Source organism: Furipterus horrens, unplaced genomic scaffold, assembly GCF_987537825.1.
Source record: "Furipterus horrens unplaced genomic scaffold, mFurHor1.1.pri manual_scaffold_5, whole genome shotgun sequence".
Taxonomy (NCBI): Eukaryota; Metazoa; Chordata; class Mammalia; order Chiroptera; family Furipteridae; genus Furipterus; species Furipterus horrens.
This window is the reverse complement of record NW_028327175.1, coordinates 120,809,971-120,826,605: the sequence shown is the minus strand read 5'-3', so window position 1 is coordinate 120,826,605 and position 16,635 is coordinate 120,809,971. Positions and strand designations below refer to the sequence as shown.

Below are 16,635 nucleotides of genomic sequence, written 5' to 3'. Positions count from 1 at the left end.
TTCTGATGGTTGACCTTGACAAAATCTTAGCCTCCTTTCCTTACATAGTTTCATTTTGAAATCCTGTTTGAAAAGCCCTTTAGCCTGAGGGCATGAATCTCCAGTTTCAAAGTAGGTTTGACCATTTGTTTTGTTTTGTTTTGGTCTGTGTTCATTTGGTATCTAAGGCCAAATAAAAGTGATAGCTGCCATAACTATGAATTAGATAACTTCCTAGAGCTTTCATAGATCACTTCATTTGATCCTGGTAAGACCCTGTGAGGTAGGTTATTAGTATTGCAGTTACAGAATGATTGAAATGCAAACAGCACATTTATTTGTTTTAAGTGAGAATACCAGATTTGGTTATAGAGTTTCTTTTTTCATGAACCATCATTTAGTGGGAGCATCCACCCTGTGACCCTTGTGGATGCTTTTGTCTTTCCACTTTCTGCTGGAATGTTAGCTTTTTGGGTTGGAGCACGGAGGGCAAGGTGAATGGGATTGGGAGTGGAGATAGAGTTGGATTCTTTGGGGAGATTGTCAGGAACTTGCCCCAACAGCCTTTAATGCAGGGCCAGTAGTTGATAGGTTCACAAACTTCTGCCTTAAGAACCAGTATGAAATAAACTTGGTGGTCGGTGGCCTGAATGTGATGAGCTCAGGTATTTTTTTTTCCAGCATCTACTCTAAAATGACTTGCTACAAGTAAGTTGTGGAACAAGTGTCACTTGAAGATATGTCCTTAGCTTTCAGGAATCCATTTTGGCTCCATAAGAACTACTGATTTATTTTAACTAAAAAACTAACTTTAGTTCAACAAATACCTCTTGTTACATTTATTTTTATTTTTTATTCTTTATTTTTTTAAAGTATAGTTTATTGATTATGCTGTTAGAGTTGTCTGAATTTCTTTTCCCTTAGCTCCCCTCTGCCCACCCCTCTCCCTTCAACATTCCCATCCCCCTTACTTCATGTCCATGAGTCATGCATGTTAAGTTCTTTGACTTTACCCTTTTCTGTACTATTCTTAACACCCCCCTACTGTGCTTCTTAGTCCCTGTACCTCTTGCCACCTTCTCCCCCTTCTCTCCCTTCTCCCCTTTCCCCCTCTCAGCTGACACCCCTCCACATGTTCCCCATACCTATGATTCTGTTCCCACTCTGGTTCTTTGCTTAGTTTGTTTTTGTTTTTATTTTTTCGATTCTTTTGTTGATAGTAGTGATTTTGTTGTCATTTTAATGTTCATAGTTTTGATCTTCTTTTTCCTAAGTAAGTCCCTTAAACATTTCATATAATAATGGCTTGGTGATGATGAACTCCTTTAGCTTTACCTTGTCTGGGAAGCACTTTATCTGCCCTTCCATTCTAACTGATAGCTTTGTTGGATAGAGTAGTCTTGGTTGTAGGCCCTTGCTTTTCATCACATTGAATACTTCTTGCCAGCAAGAAGTATTATGAGAAATCAACTGATAGTCTTATAATAGGTACCTCTTTGTAGCTAACTCTGCTTTTCTCTTGCTGCTTTTAAGATTCTCTTTCTCTTGAACCTTCAGCATTTTAATTATGATGTGTCTTGGTGTGGTCCTCTTTGGGTCTAGCTTGTTTGGGACTCTCTGTGCTTCCTGGACTTGTATGTCTATTTCCTTCTCCAAATTAGGGAAGTGTTCCTTCATTATTTTTTCACATAAGTTTTCAATTTCTTGCTCTTTTTTTAAAAATGTGCTTTATTGATTATGCTGTTACAGTTGTCCCAATTTCTTTTCCCTTTGTTCTCCTCCACCCAGTGACCCCCTTTCCCTCCAGTTACCCCCCCACAGTCCATGCCCATTGGTCGTGCATATAGTTCTTCTCAACATCTTCCTATCTATGCCACTCCCTCCTATGTTTCTTAATACCTGTACCCCCTCCCTCCCTTTCCCCCCTTTCCCCTCCCAGCTGACCTCCTCCCAATATGTTCCCCATACCTATAATTCTTTTTCCACTCTCGTTGCCTACTTAGTTTGCCTTTGTTTTAATTCCCTAGCTTCTGTTGTTGGTTGTTGTGATACAGTTTTCATTTTAATGTTTATAGTTTTGATCTTCTTTCTCCTAGACAAGTCCCTTTAACATTTCATATAATAGTGATTTGGATCTGATGAACTCCTTCAGTTTTCCTTTGTCCTGGAAGCACTTTCTCTGCCCTTCTTTTCTGAATGACAGCTTCACTGGATAGAGTAATCGTGGTTGTAGGTTTTTGATTTTCATTCCTTTGAATATTTCTTGCCAGTCCCTTCTTGCCTGCAGAGTTTCTATTGAGAAATCAGCTGATAGTCTTATTGGGACCCCTTTGTACATAATTCTCTTCTCTCTCTCTGCTTTTAAGATTCTCTCTTTAACCTTAATTTTTTGACATTTTGAGTATAATCTGTCTTGGCATGGTTCTCCCTGGTTCCAGTTTTTTTGGAACTCTGTGCTTCCTGGACCTGTAAGTCTGTTTCCTTCCCCAAGTTAGGGAAGCTCTGCTTCAATATTTTTTCACATAATTTTTCAATTTCTAGTTCTTCTTCACCTTCTGGCAACCCTATGATTCGGATGTTGGCCCGCTTATAGCTCTCTCATAGGTTTCTGAGCCTCTCCTCATTTTCCTCACTTTTTGTTTCCTCTTTCTGCACTGGTTGACTGTTTGCTCCTTCCTTATGTTCCTATTTGTTGATTTGATCCCTGGTTTTTTTTTTCCCCTCACCATTTGTTTTGTAAATGTTTTCATTCATTTCAGCAGGACTAGCCTTCATTCCTTCCCCGTCTTGTTTAAGATCTGCTGTTACATCTGTAAGCATTCTTATAACCAAAGCTCTGAACTGTGCCTCAGAAAGATTTCCTATCTGCTTATCCGTTAGATCAGATATTTGCTGGCTGGTCAGTGCGTCACTGGGATCTCTATCATGATCTGTGCCATCCTGACAGTTTTGTGTTTACCTTTGCTTCCTGGGCGGGGGTGTCACACCTCCTACACTATAGGGGCGGAGCACCATTCACTTGTCACTACCAGGCGACCTTCTCACCATGCTGTGGTGTTTTGTGTGGGGGCAGGGATCCAAGATGGATTCTTGCCGTTTACTCTCTGCTGAGAGACCGGGAGCTTCTTCCTCGTCCCCACCTCCTCTGGCCCTCACAGTCCGAGGCAATGGGGGTCTGCCTTCCCGGGCATTGGAATCGTGAGCTGATGGGTCTAGTCTGCAGCCACGGGTGCTCCCCACCCAGGTGTTTCTCGCCTTTTAAAATACGGGTGTCTTTGCTTAGCACCGTCCCACTGTCCTACCGCCGTCGCTGCAGCTGCCGCCGCCGCCGCCAGCACAGCTTGCCCTCTCTGCCCTTACTTTGCCCCTCCTACCCGTCTGGATGAGCACCACTTGTTTATAACTTCATACGTTGGACTACCATGTAGTTATATTTTCTGGAACTTCTGGTTATTTCGGGTTTTGTGGTAGATGTATTCCTTCTTAGTTGTGGAGGGAGATGGAGCGTGTCAGTCTAGGCCTCCATCTTGTCTGGAAGTCCAGTTTCTTGCTCTTGCTCTTCTCCTTCTGGCACCCCTGTGATTCAGATGTTGGCACATTTAAAGTTGTCCCAGAGGTTCCTAATACTCTCCAAGTGTTTTTTCAATTCTTGTTTCCTCATTCTGTACTGGTTGACTATTTTATTTCTTCCTTATGTTCCAGTTCATTGGTTTGATTCTTGGTTTTCTTCCTTTCACCACTGGTTTCGTGTGTGTTTTCCCTCTTTCCCTTCTTTCATTTAGCATAGCCTTCACTTCTTTCTTTATGCATTTGTAGTACTTAAATCTTGTCTGTCAGCTCTGTGAGTGTCATTATCACCAATGTTTTGAACTGTGCGTCTGTTTGATTGCTATCTCCATGTTGTTCAGTTCTTCCAGTGGAACCTTGATCTGCCCCTCCTTTTGGGCTGTACTTCTTTGTCTCATCATGATAGCTTTCTGTGTTTGCATGTGCCTTAGGTAGAGCTATTGCACCTGTTACGTTGTAAGGAGGGGAGCCTTAGGTATTCGTCAGTAGGCGAGGTATTTCACCATGTCATGGCGCTGTATGTAGGGGAGGGGTCTGAGAGGGAACAGTTCTGCTTGCCCTGTACTCGCGCCTTTTCCAGGCACTTCTCCCACTTCCCATACTAAAGTTGAGAGACCGGGAGTTTCTTCCTCTGCCCCAGCCCCCACTGGTTTTCACAGTCAGAAGCAAGGAGGCTTTATTTTCCCTGGTGCTGGAACTGTGAACTGTGCGGTCTGGTCTAGGGCTGGGAGCGCTCCCCAGGTGTCCCTCCCTACTTTAAAAACGTATGATTGCGGTTTTCGCAGGGGCTACAACCCCTGCACCAACGCCACCACCACCACACCATGCTCTCTCCATCCAGGTTCTGCCCCTCCTACCTGTCTGGATGAATATTTTTTCTTTATTTCTTCGTTTGTTGAACTTCCATGTAGTTTGATGTTTTTGGATATTCTGATATTTTTGGATATTCTGGTTGCCTTTTCTTTTTTTTAAGTTTTGACGTAGTTGTAGATTCCTTCTTAGTTGTGAGGGAGATGCAGCATGTCTACCTATGCTTCCATCTAGGCCAGAAGTTCACTATTTTTATTTTTTGCTAGTAGTTATTTTACCATGTGAGATTTTCCTTTGATTCTTTTAAATCTTTTGTAAACATTTTTTAAACAGCAAATTCTTTTTTCATATGAAATTATACACCAAATCAATTCATGAAATACACCAAAGCATTCCTTTTTAAATATAAATCTATTTTAGAAATTTCAACTTATAGCATTTATTTAGAAAGTCAGTGAATGAGAACAGTGAGGCTGGTTTGATCAACACAAAAACCTGAAATGGGTTAAAAAAGATTGCAGTCTTATTTTAGTCTCGCATTCTAGTTATTTCTACCTTTGAAAAAATTGTATAGTTTTATTATTATTTCTATTTTTATTTTTTTCCTTTTTTCTTTTTAAGGGGAAGGAGGAAAGAGGAAAGGGAAGATGGAAGGGGGAATGGAGAGTCCTGGTTACCCACGCGGGCCTGTAGAAATCGCCTCAAAATTGTATAGTTTTAAATAAAACAGCTTAATTTGCAATTCAAGGATATTTTTCAGTTGAAGTGATATATCAGTTTGAAAAGGATGTAGAGGGCTAATTTTTATCAAAAATATAAAATTCTTCATATTGACAAGTGTTAAGACTTTTGTTTTTCATCACTCAGCATGTAATAGTTCAGTTATTGCATAGCTGTCATGCCATGACTGCAGCTGGGGAGGGACAGCATGCCTGACACTGCTTGAACGTGGCTCTTGTGTACTGTGTAGCGTGCTTGCGTGTGCTGGTTGATATGTTGATAGATGGGCTGGTGCAAGCCTGATTTAGCTTGAATAGTTAGTACTCATTGTAAGATGTGCTGGTTTATCTCCAGAGATGGCCCAAGTTCTTCGGTCTTTTTAAAGTCAGTTACCAAGTGGAGGCTTCCACTGATACTATAGTTGGATCCATACATAACACATTTGAATATGGACTTCTTGCTTTAAAACACAATTTTTTATAAGTTAGCTCTTATTCTGGGGGCACTGGAGAGGATGGGTGGGAAGAAGAGAATTAAGAGATAATTAAGCAGTCAGTGCTGTTGGTTCTTAATTATCTCTGGGTAGATTAATGCCAGTGAGGATTCAGAAATGGTCTAGGAATGCTCACTTTTTGCACATGGGCTGTATGAAGGAGTGTTGACTCAAACTCTTTGCTGCAGCTGACAGTCCCCTATTTCAGTGAGAGAAGAGAAAGTGGATTTGGGGCTTTATATGAAAGAGAGGGGGGCAAACATTGGGGTTGTGTGCCCTTCTCTCATTCTCCACCTGAACTGTTGTGCTGAGAGTCTAGCTGTGTGTTTGATTCTGTGATTGGATGTGCTGTCTGATTCTGAGTTTCTGCTCATTTTGGCTCTTAGTTGCATACTAATCTCTGCTGACTGCTCATGTGAGTTTGAGAATTGACTGGACATATGACTCTTGAAGCACCTGCAAAAATTCCCAAGAATCCATGCAGCAGTTTAACTACAATTGCTCTGAATCAAAATTATTCAGACATGTGGCAAATATATTTTTGGCAGATAGTCTGTAGGGAATCCTAATCTTTCCCCTGAAGGCCTTCACGCTGCCTATTCAGTCAGGGCCACGGGCTGTTAATTTGCTTTCAATGTTTCTAGAATTAAATTTTTAATTATTTGCTCCCTTTTTTCTTGGCATAAATGATTGAAAATCAATTGCACAGTAACATGAATTTATAGAGTATACTAAACCTTTGGGTCTCGAACAAGTTGGAAAGTTCCCTTGTTTTTCTGGCTTATATCATGTATTTGAAGAATATTGAACCAAGATTTCTTCAGGAAGTAAATTACTGTTGCTGTTAAATGTGACCTGGAACGAACTGAGAAACAGTAGAACTAAAGATATAGTTTATTGATTTATTTTTTCTCCAAATTTCTTTGTTAGGCATCTGAAGAAGCCTCCCTCAGGGCATTGGAAAGTCTGATGACAGAGTTTTTTCATGACTGTACAACCAATGAAAGAAAACGTGAGATAGGTAAGTGAAGCCTTGAGTAGTAAAGAGTCATTTATGATGGGAAGGCCCCAGTGGGGAGGAAGGAGTTGGTAGCCTTGGCTGGTCAAGCCTGCATGTTTCTCTTTGAGTTCTTGCTCTTTTTGCTCTAGTTCTGCTGGTTGGTGACTGGCGAGGTCTGCAAATCTAGCTGCCACGGCTGTAGTATATTCAGTCCATAGAGCCCACCGTAATCCATAGTGATGGATTTTCCATTGGCGAGGTGTGGGGAACCGTCCTCCTGCTTTGGTCTAAATCAGCACTCTTGAACTTTATAAGAAGTCTGTGACTATTAAAACAAAACTCATAAAAGTATCAAAATGGATATGTTTTTGGTGTGTAGATATCTAATCTGAACCTCATCAAAGGCCCAGAGATCCTTTAACTGTTATTACCTTTGGGGGCTTCTTGCTTCTTTTTCCTTACCTCCATTTCCTTATCTCTGTTATTTCACCCATTCTTCAATTTTTGATAAATGAAAACTTCAACCAACAGAGAGATGTAGGTCTTCTGGGATCCTTAGCACCTTTTAGGAACCTCTTTGAATTTTATATTCATTGAAATGAACAATATTCTTTAAAGCATACTTTAAAGTAGAAAGTATATCCAAGTATCACATCTCTGCTTCAGGGACATGTTGCTTGTGGTCCTAGAATAATTCTTTTTCCTCCCAGTCCTCATTTAACCCCTAAACTTGAAAATGAAAAAATTTTCCCTATTCAGGCCTAAAGGTTTTTCCCTTGGATGTCTGTACTGACTTTACATTCATTGCTTTTACCTCCCTGGCTGTCTTTTTCTATGTGGAATTCTGTGGAGGCCCATTTCTCTGTCCCACTTGGCTTCTCTAACAAGTTGACAAGTTAAGTGTTATAGCTGATTTTCTGTCTTTGGTCCAAAGCTTGATTAGGGTTTGGGTTTCCAGGTAGCAAGTGCACCTTTGACTATAGCCCATCTTCCCTTGCATCTTTTGAGCATCACATCAGCTCCTGGTAGACTCCTACTCTTATTTCTTTTAATTTCAAACTTGGTGGTCTCCTTTGGGCTTGCCCTGTACATGCCTTTTCTGATAGAGTACCCTGTGGGGAACCAGAGCATTTATAAACAGGGGGCACTGACAGAAGCTGAGCCTAGGAGATGAACAGGCATTTGGCTTAGAGGATTTACTCCGCTTGCTTCCCTACATCTTCTCTTAATACATAGTTAGCCTGACCCTCCTCCTGCCCCCAGAGGGATCCGTGTTAGTTTTATGCCACCAAAGTGCTTTATAGTGAAAACATCACTGGTGATTTTTACTAAAGAAGGTAAAGGATTTTCCCCTTACATCAGTCTACTATAGTTGAACACTAATTTCTCTGAAGTCCTGTTTCTCACTTACACTTGAATTGTTTTGATTTTTCTCTTAATTTTTGGTTTACAAAGCAAATATTGTTCACCATCAGCATTCGCGAATTAGAAGTAGAACCTTCTGAACATGTTCGTGTTCTTACCTGATTTAAAAATATCATTAAATAATCAGGTGCTACAAATGTCTAATTTAAATTAGGGCTAACAGGGATCGGGTTTGGTTCTATGTAGCATGCATATTTTAGTTCAGCTTTATTCCTGTGTGTGGGCTGGAACCACTTCTTCTTTCCTTTTTGATGTCATAGGATAAACTAAAGGCTTTCCTAGCTAGGTGGGAGAAAGGAGGGAGGCTTCAAGTGCTTTGAAAATGTGTTATTAGTGCTCTAGAGATAAACAGAGCTGTTAGCAGGGAACCTCAAGAGACAATCTGGTCATTCTAACAGTGGAGGAAGCTGAAGCATCAAAGAGGAGCAATGATTCACTTGGGATCAGACTCAGTGAATTAGTGGAACAGAGCCGAGAGTTCCTCACTTCCAGCCAGAGCTCATTCTCTCTGGTTTGACTTCACCTCTGGGATTCATAGAAACTTTTACTTAATTATAAGAGCAGGCCATCAGCTTCCTTTCATGGAATTTTTTTTTTTTTTAAGCTTCACCCAAGGACTTTTTTTTTTTTTTTTTCATTGCTTTTAAAGAGAGAGGAAGGAAGAGAGAGAAACATTAATGCAAGAGAGAAGCATCAAATGGTTGCCTGGGCTGGGGATCATATGTGTCTGGAGCCTCAGGTCGCACATACCTGCACATGGACTGGGGATTGAACCCACAACCTAAGTATGTGTCCTGACTGGGAATCAAACCTGCAACCTTTCGGTTATGGGATGATGCTCTAACCAACTGCGCCACACTGGCCAGGACCTTCTATGGAATTTTTAATGAGACTGCCTTGGTGCATTTAGCCTAAGTTATAGGGTCTAACAGAGCAGTGACTTTAGGATTAGAATGGGCTGCTGTGCTTCCTGCTTTTCCAAGGGCTTCCTAGAATTTCTCAGAGTTGTTGCCTTTGTATTTTTATCTCTTTTCTGTTATATTTCATGACCAGTATAGCAGGTTAAGGTGACTAAGGGCAGCATGTCCAGAAACATGGTGACAGACTCTCAACGCTCATTTTCTTTGGTTCTGGCTGATGTTACCAGCAGCCTAAGGAGCAGGAAAACCATTTCTAACTGATTTGATGTGGACAGGGCTGTTCCTGGCATCTCCCATAATTGCTACTTTTTTATTCTTTTTGGGTGGTAGCTAAAAATAAAACCAAGCCAAATGAAGAGAATTAGCCATTTTGAATTCACTTGCATTTTTGTCTGTCCTTTATTTCTAAGGTTAGTCTTAATCTTTTTCTACTTCTCTAGCCATCATTTTGTGTCTGTGTGGGAGTGTGTACAATGTGAGTAAATGATGGGAAAATATGTATATATCTCCTACCCCAGAGGAAACAAGTTAACAATTAACCATTATTTATAAGATAAATGATACTTTTATAATTGTCTATTCACACGTTAGGTTAAGTAAGAACTTCAACAATGAAAGTTCTCTGTCTAAAAAAAGTGTCCATTAGCAAGCTTACTGACTTTAAAATGGCTGCACACACTGTCCTTGCTCATGGTCACCTCAGAGTCGGAAAAGTAGTGTATGGTCTGTCATTTCTATGTTAAAAAATCAGCCGGATTTTATAGTTGGTTTTGACGACATTAATATATATGGAGGGAAGCACGTTATACAAAATTAATAAGACAGCCCAGCCTTGTATTAATTTCATTTATTTTCAAAGCCTTCTTTTGCTATTTAACTTTTCCAGAGGAGCTTCTTAATAACTTTGCCCAGCAAATAGGAGCCTGGAGATTCTGCCTGTATTTTCTCTCCAGCACCAGGAATGACTATGTAATGATGTACAGTTTGACGGTTTTTGAGGTGAGTTGTCAGATAATTTTATATTGTTCTGAGAAGTATTTTGTAGTCACATTGCCATCTCAGTGGCACTAGACTTTAGCTTTGATGTACAGGTGGCTGGGAAACACTAATAATTCAGCTCAGGGCTTCTCCACATGCTACCTTTATCCAGGTGTCTGGGGTTCCTGGGCACTTTTTCATCTTTGACCCAGAAGGTCAGATGGGGTTAGGTAGGTAGGTCATTTGTGGTAGTATATAACTTTCCTTCTGTGTTATCATTTAAAAAGGAAAGAGAATTAAAGTTTGGAAGGAGGGATGATATCCAGAATACTCTCTCTCATCTTAACCACAGAACGTTTCATTTTTATCGATTCTCTTCCCATTTTTGTCTTTCTATGCACACTTTTAAAATTATTTACTGGTTTGTTTTTAATCCTCACCCGAGGATATGTTTATGGATATTTTTAGAGAGAGGAAGGGTGAGAGAGAGAGAGAGAGAGAGAGAGAGAGAGAGAGAGAGAACAAGAAACATCAATGTGAGAGAGAAACATCAGTTGGTTGCCTCCTGTACTCGGCCCAGCCGGGGATGGAACCTGCAACCTTTTGGTGTATGGGATGACGCTCCAACCAACTGAGCCACCCAGTCAGGGTCTATGCATACTTTGTAAAAACCTAATTATAATAATCATATTGCTTATGGCATTTTGTATTCTGCTCCCTACCCCCACTTACCTTTATATTATATTCCTGTAAGTGGTTGTACCATTATTCACCAAGCCATTCTCTTTTTGTCATTGTTTTTTGGTGGCTTTTAGAGACAATGACGTAATAGAAAGTTTTTACACATACAGCTTTTTGTTTCCATTAAATTATTTAGGAGCTCTTTCTAGGAATGGGATTGCTGTGTTATAGGATTTGAGTATTTTTATTACTTTTTATTACCAAATTGCTCCAAACCTTTGTTTAAAATTAGAGTTTCTTGTTTGAGGCAATACAGCTAACCATTGGATGAAAACCGATTATTTTTGTGTGTAGATTCCTAACTTTAAGATGTGTTTGTTTTTCAGAATCTAATCAATAAAATGTGGCTTGGGGTCCCATCTCAGGATAAGATGGAAATCCGTAGCTGCCTACCCAAACTCCTTTTGGCTCACCACAAAACCTTACCTTACTTTATCCGGAACAAGCTCTGCAAAGTTATTGTTGATATTGGCCGTCAAGATTGGCCCATGTTCTACCATGACTTTTTTACTAACATTTTACAGGTAAGGCTATACCTGAGGAAACTTTATCTTGTACATAGCTTATTTGTAGAAGTGATTATTTCCTTTTCTTGAAGAAGAGTTTTAAGATTAGCATTTTGTAGCTGTAGCAGTGAGGTCAGTATAGGATAGATTCAGTTAATTTTGTATTCTTGAGGCATGTACCTTGTGCAGTGGAGAAAGGGCAGGGGAAACTCAATTGCTTTGTTAATAACTCTTGTGAAATTTTGTTTGGCAAATATTTGAAAGCCTGTTTGGTACTGTGTTAGGTGTTTGAGTGCAAGGATGAGGCCTTCAGCAGTCATAATTTAGTGGGGAGAAAGCTGTGGAAACAGTAATTCTCCAACGATATGGCAGTTCCTGTAGTGGAAGTATGTGCAGAGTGCAGCGCTGGTACAGCACTCACACTCGGGGGGCTGAGGTAGTTTCTGTGTGCTTGGTGATGGTGGGAGGTGGTGTTGTGGCGCAGAGTAAGGGGCTAGACTGATGGGCAGGGGCCAGACTGGGATGGTCCTGACTCAAAGAAAACTTTGGACAAAGGAGGAGACATGTCACATCTTTATGTTGGAATGACAACTTTAGCAATAGAGTGCAGTCCGGACTGCAGAGGGGTGAGGCCGCGAACAGCACCTGAGCCAAGCAGAGGCCCACCTGCTGGATGGAGTGGAGGCACTTAAGAGACAGAGTCAAGAGGCTTTGGTCAGTGGGTGGTAAGGGTCAAGGAAGGGAGAGATCTAGGATGTTTTCCAGGTTTCCGGCTGAGACAGCAGATTTTCCAGGCCAGTGATGAAGAAAGAAGGAATGAATGTTGGTAGACGGTGAATTCAGTTGGGCTCTGGGGTTCAGAAAAGAGGTCTCACTACATACGAGTCAGGATTTGAACTCATCACTGAATAAATAGGTGGGACCTAAGCTAAGAAGGAGATGGTGTTCATTTGAATCATGTGATATAGCTGGAAATATTTTCATATTATTGAGGCAGTCTTGAGTGTGCAGGAAATGGGTATTGATGTACAGTTTATAGAAAATTAAAAAAAAATTGGTTATAATCTCAGTGATTCAGGATTTTCTAGAACAATACCATTTTCTAACATTCTGCCTGTTCTTCCTGCAGTCCATTTGAATGATGTAGCAATTAAAAAAAGATTCAGCATCAATATTACTTCTTTCAGATTTCCTTTCAAAGTGGCACACGAATTCTTCATTCAGTTTTGTTTGTTTGCTTATTTAGTTTTACTGAATTGATATTGTAGATTCATGCATTTATTCAGTACACTATTAGTTGAATCTCAGCCATGTGCTAAATATATGGTAAGGCTGTATGGTAATGAACAAATAACAATGTCCTGTCTTCATGGAGCTTATACTCTCAAGGGGGAGGCTTCAGTAGACAATAAACTAATGCTTTTAGATGATTAAAGTATTATGACAAAAATTAAATTCAGGGTAAGGAGAGGGAGATTATTAGGGTGTGTTATTTAGATGGAATGGCCATGGAAGGCTATTCTGACAAGCAGACATTTGTGCAGAAACCTGAGTGGAGGTTATGGAGTGAGATGTGGGTATCCAGGGGAACATTGTTTTAGACCTAGGGAACAGTAGGTGCAAAGGGCCTGAGGAATGGTACAGAAGCCGAGGAGCCTGGAGCAGTAGGCTATGAGATGAGAGGTGTGGCTGGCTCTCTCTGATTCACTTTCCTTCACTCCAAGTTGAGGACAGGTGGTAACTCTCCATGGCTCTCTTAAGAAGGTGCTTGGAAGTCCATTGGAAATAGAAAAGACAGAGAAGGTTGGAGTTCATTCTTGGGTTGTCCATTGAGAAGAAGCAGTGGGTATGAGTCAGCCACAGCCCTCCCAGTAGCAGGTGAGGAGGAGCCGTATTTTCACCCAGCTGGGATCAGTTTCTCTGATGAAGAATGGACATTTCCTGTCTACCCTTGAAGTGTAATTGATGATGATAAATGGAAATGGGCAAGGGTGTTTTTAGGTGAAGTGCTCATGGAAATTTATTTAAAAAGGCTAGTTGTCTTTCTTTGTTCTCCAGCACATCCCCTTTTTTACCCCTTCAAAAATGACTCTAATCTCATGCAGCCTTCATGACTTTGAAACACTGTGTAGTGCAAAGTGTACTGGATTGGGAGGCAGCAGGTTTGGGGTTTGTGTCCGCTTTTGTCAGAAGTCATTTTTGGTTTTAGCAACTCCTGCCACTTATGGAAGTCTCCATTTGCTCTGTAAGATGAGAGGATTGGACTAAGTGATCTTTAAAATTTTTTCCAGTTGTATTCTCTGCTGCTTAATTATCCACGAGAACCAGTCAGTGGCATGAAAACCATGTCAGGAGTGATTAGTGCTCCATTGCTGACATTCTTGATAATGATGATAAAGTGAACCTTCTCTTCAGGTATTGGTAAATAAGAGCAGACTGGTTCTGGAGTCAACTTCATAATCATACATACAATCTAAAAGGTTTTTTGGGCTCAGTTCTGTCTTGGTTTGCTTGCAGTTGGGATGCATAGTTTTTAAGTTTAAAAACATTTTTAACTCTGTTGAAGTTGGCTGAGACATTTATGTAATTTATGCCACCACCGTACCAGAGAGGAGTTGATTCAGGGCCCCAGAAAGATACTTGCAGTTCTCTGTGTTGTTGTTATACCCTTTCTAGGCCACTGGAGAAGGAAGTAGTTGAAATCAAACTTACTCCTCTCACCCCTGCCCCCACCCCATACTCTAGCACGCATACCACACCTTACTAGAGAGTCTGTTCTTCACATTCCTGAAGTCTGCTGAGCTGCATCTGTGGACACACTGTGCCTGGGCCAGATAATTAAGGAGCAAGCCGAAAGCAGCATAGGAAAGAATTGCGATTTCTCCTCTGATTGGTGGTGTAATAAAAATGTTGAACCTTTTCAGATGCTCACACTAAGAACCTGAACTTGATCTTCAACCTAAAGGTGCTTATTCATTCTCTGTTAAAATGAATTTCAGAAATTATTTAATGTTATGAGCTTATATATGTGAAGATAGTGAAGGAAAATATTCTTTTAATAATACCTTCTTGGACACAAAACTAGAGAGAAGTGAAATTAAACATTTTATCAAGCTGTTCTTTCAAGTAAAGAATAACTTTCATTTTCAGAGTGTTTCTTGCCTGTCTCCTTTCTCAAATAATGACAAGAAGGAAAGCTTTAAGATAAGTTTCCATGTTCTAGGAATTTATTTCTGGAGAACACAGAAGCATTTCATATTATAGGAAAGTGTATTGCCAAGTGTACTATTTGGTAGTAGGAGTCATTCCCAGCTGAGAGAGTTAAGATTGAGGGCTTGGGGGAAGAAAAGAAATGACAGAAAAGAAAGAAAGAAGTAAAAGGGGGGGGAGTAATGGAAATCTTGTAAAATACAGATGGATAACCGATAGGCCTTCAAATGGAAAAGGGTACTCATGAAGGGTCAGTTCTACTTTATTATGGAAGGAAAAATTGTTATATAAGGGTTGTCAGTTTCTCCACTACTGCATTATCTGAATTTTAAGTCAGTGTTAGAAATAGTCTAAACTTGTAGAAAAGAAAACTTTCGGAGGATGTACTTAAAGTTTTAGTTTTCAAGAGAACTGATTTAATATAGAGCATTTTTTTTAAATGAGGTAACATTCACATCATAAATTTCAGGTGGACAGCATTATAACTGATATCTGTAAACTGCTGCATGCTCACCACCAAAAGTCTAGTTTCCATCTGTCACCTATAGAGAGCATTTTTAATACGCCATTAGTTGCTACTGCTTTTACACAATGCTACTTCTGGGGGGAGTTGAATTTATCAAAGTTCCCATGATGGAGTACTTTTCCTACTCTTTGGGGATGAACTTTTCCTTGGTCTGTAATGGAAAGAGTTTTCAAGGCAGAGGAAAGTGCCTGCATTTCTTTCTTTCTTTTTTTTTTTTTTTTTAATTTAAATTTTTTATTTTTCAGTTATAGTTGACATACAATATTATATTAGTTTAGGTGTACACCCCAGTGATTAGACAGTATATAACTTGCTAAGTGATCATCCCGATAAATCTAGTGCCCACCTGGCACCATACATAGTTATTACAGTATCACTGACTGTACTCCCTGTGCTGTGCTTTACACCCCCATGACTGTGCTGTAACTACCAATTTGTACTTCTTAGTCCCTTCACCTTTTTCTCCCATCCCCCTCCAACCACCCTCCCATCTGGCAACTGTCAAAATGGTCTCTGTTCTGTGAGTCTCTTTCTGTTTTGCATTTTTGTTTATTTTGTTGTTTTTAGATTCATTTGTTGATAGATATGTATTTATTGCCATTTTAATGTTCATATTTTTATCTTTTTTCTTTGTCTTTTTTTTTAATCCTCACCTGAGGACATTCTTACTGATTTTAGAGAGAGAGGGGAAGGAAGGGAGAGATAGGGGTGAGAAACATGGATGTGAGAAAGAAACATTGATCAGCTGCCTCTTGTACACATCCCAACCAGGGACCAAACCTGCAACCTAGGTATGTGCCCTGACTGGGAATTGAACCTGTGACCTTTTGGTTTATGGGATGACACTCCAGCCAACCCAGCCACACGGGCAAAGCTTAAAGAAGACCTTTTAACATTTCGTGTAGTACTGGTTTGGTGGTAATGAACTCCTTTAACTTTTCCTTGTCAGAGAAGCTCTTTATATGTCCTTTGATTCTAAACTATAGCTTTGCTGGGTAGAATAATCTTGGTTCTAAGCCCTTGGTTTTCATCGCTGAATACTTTTTGCCACTCCCTTCTGGGCTGCAAAGTTCCTATTGAGAAATCAGCTGACAGTCTTATGGGAGCGACCTTGTAGGTAACTTAACTGCTTTTCTCTTGCTGCTTTTAACATTCTCTCTTTGTATTTAATCTTTTGCATTTTAATTATGATGTGTTTGGTGTGGTCCTCTTTGGCTTCATCTTGTTTGGGGCTCTTTGCATTTCCTGGACTTAATATGTCTGTTTTCTTTACCAGTTTTCTGTCATTGTTTTCAAGTAGGTTTTTAATCTTTTGCTGTCTCTCTTCTTCCAACACCCACCGATGTGAATGTTGGTATGCCTGAAATTGTCCCAGAGGCTCCTTATACTAGCCTCACTTTTTTGGATTCTTTTTTCTTTTTGTTCTGATTGGGTGTGTTTTTCTTTCTTATATTTAAAATTGTTGATTTGATTCTCAGCTTCATGTACTCTACTGTTGATTCCTTGTAATTTATTCATTTCAGTTAGTGTATCCTTCAATTATGACTGGATCTTTTTTATGGTTTCCATACCCCCCCCCCTTTTTTAATGTGCTATGGAACAAGCTGGCCAGACTTCTCCAAGTCTACATTTTTTTTTGCCTCTAATGCTTATGTTCCCAAAGATAGGGAACCACAGACATGCCATTCTTTATGCTGTTGAAGTTCTAAGTTCAACTACTCTTCCCCTAAGTTCATTGAGCATCCTTATAACCAGTGTTT

General features: G+C 40.1%; 1 protein-coding gene across 3 annotated transcripts in view; it reads left to right on the top strand.

Annotated features, from left to right (window-relative positions):
* XPO6 (exportin 6) overlaps positions 1-16,635 on the top strand; it is a 130,824-nt gene that overhangs the window by 35,807 nt on the left and 78,382 nt on the right. For 2 of the 3 annotated variants that reach the window (XM_090277429.1, XM_090277427.1), the window contains exons 2-4: positions 6,500-6,590; positions 9,801-9,913; positions 10,960-11,157. In XM_090277429.1, the coding sequence (XP_090133555.1) occupies positions 6,500-6,590; positions 9,801-9,913; positions 10,960-11,157 (402 nt within the window). Of the gene's footprint in view, positions 1-6,499; positions 6,591-9,800; positions 9,914-10,959; positions 11,158-16,635 lie in introns of those variants that run through there. The other variant, XM_090277428.1, reaches the window with a different exon arrangement.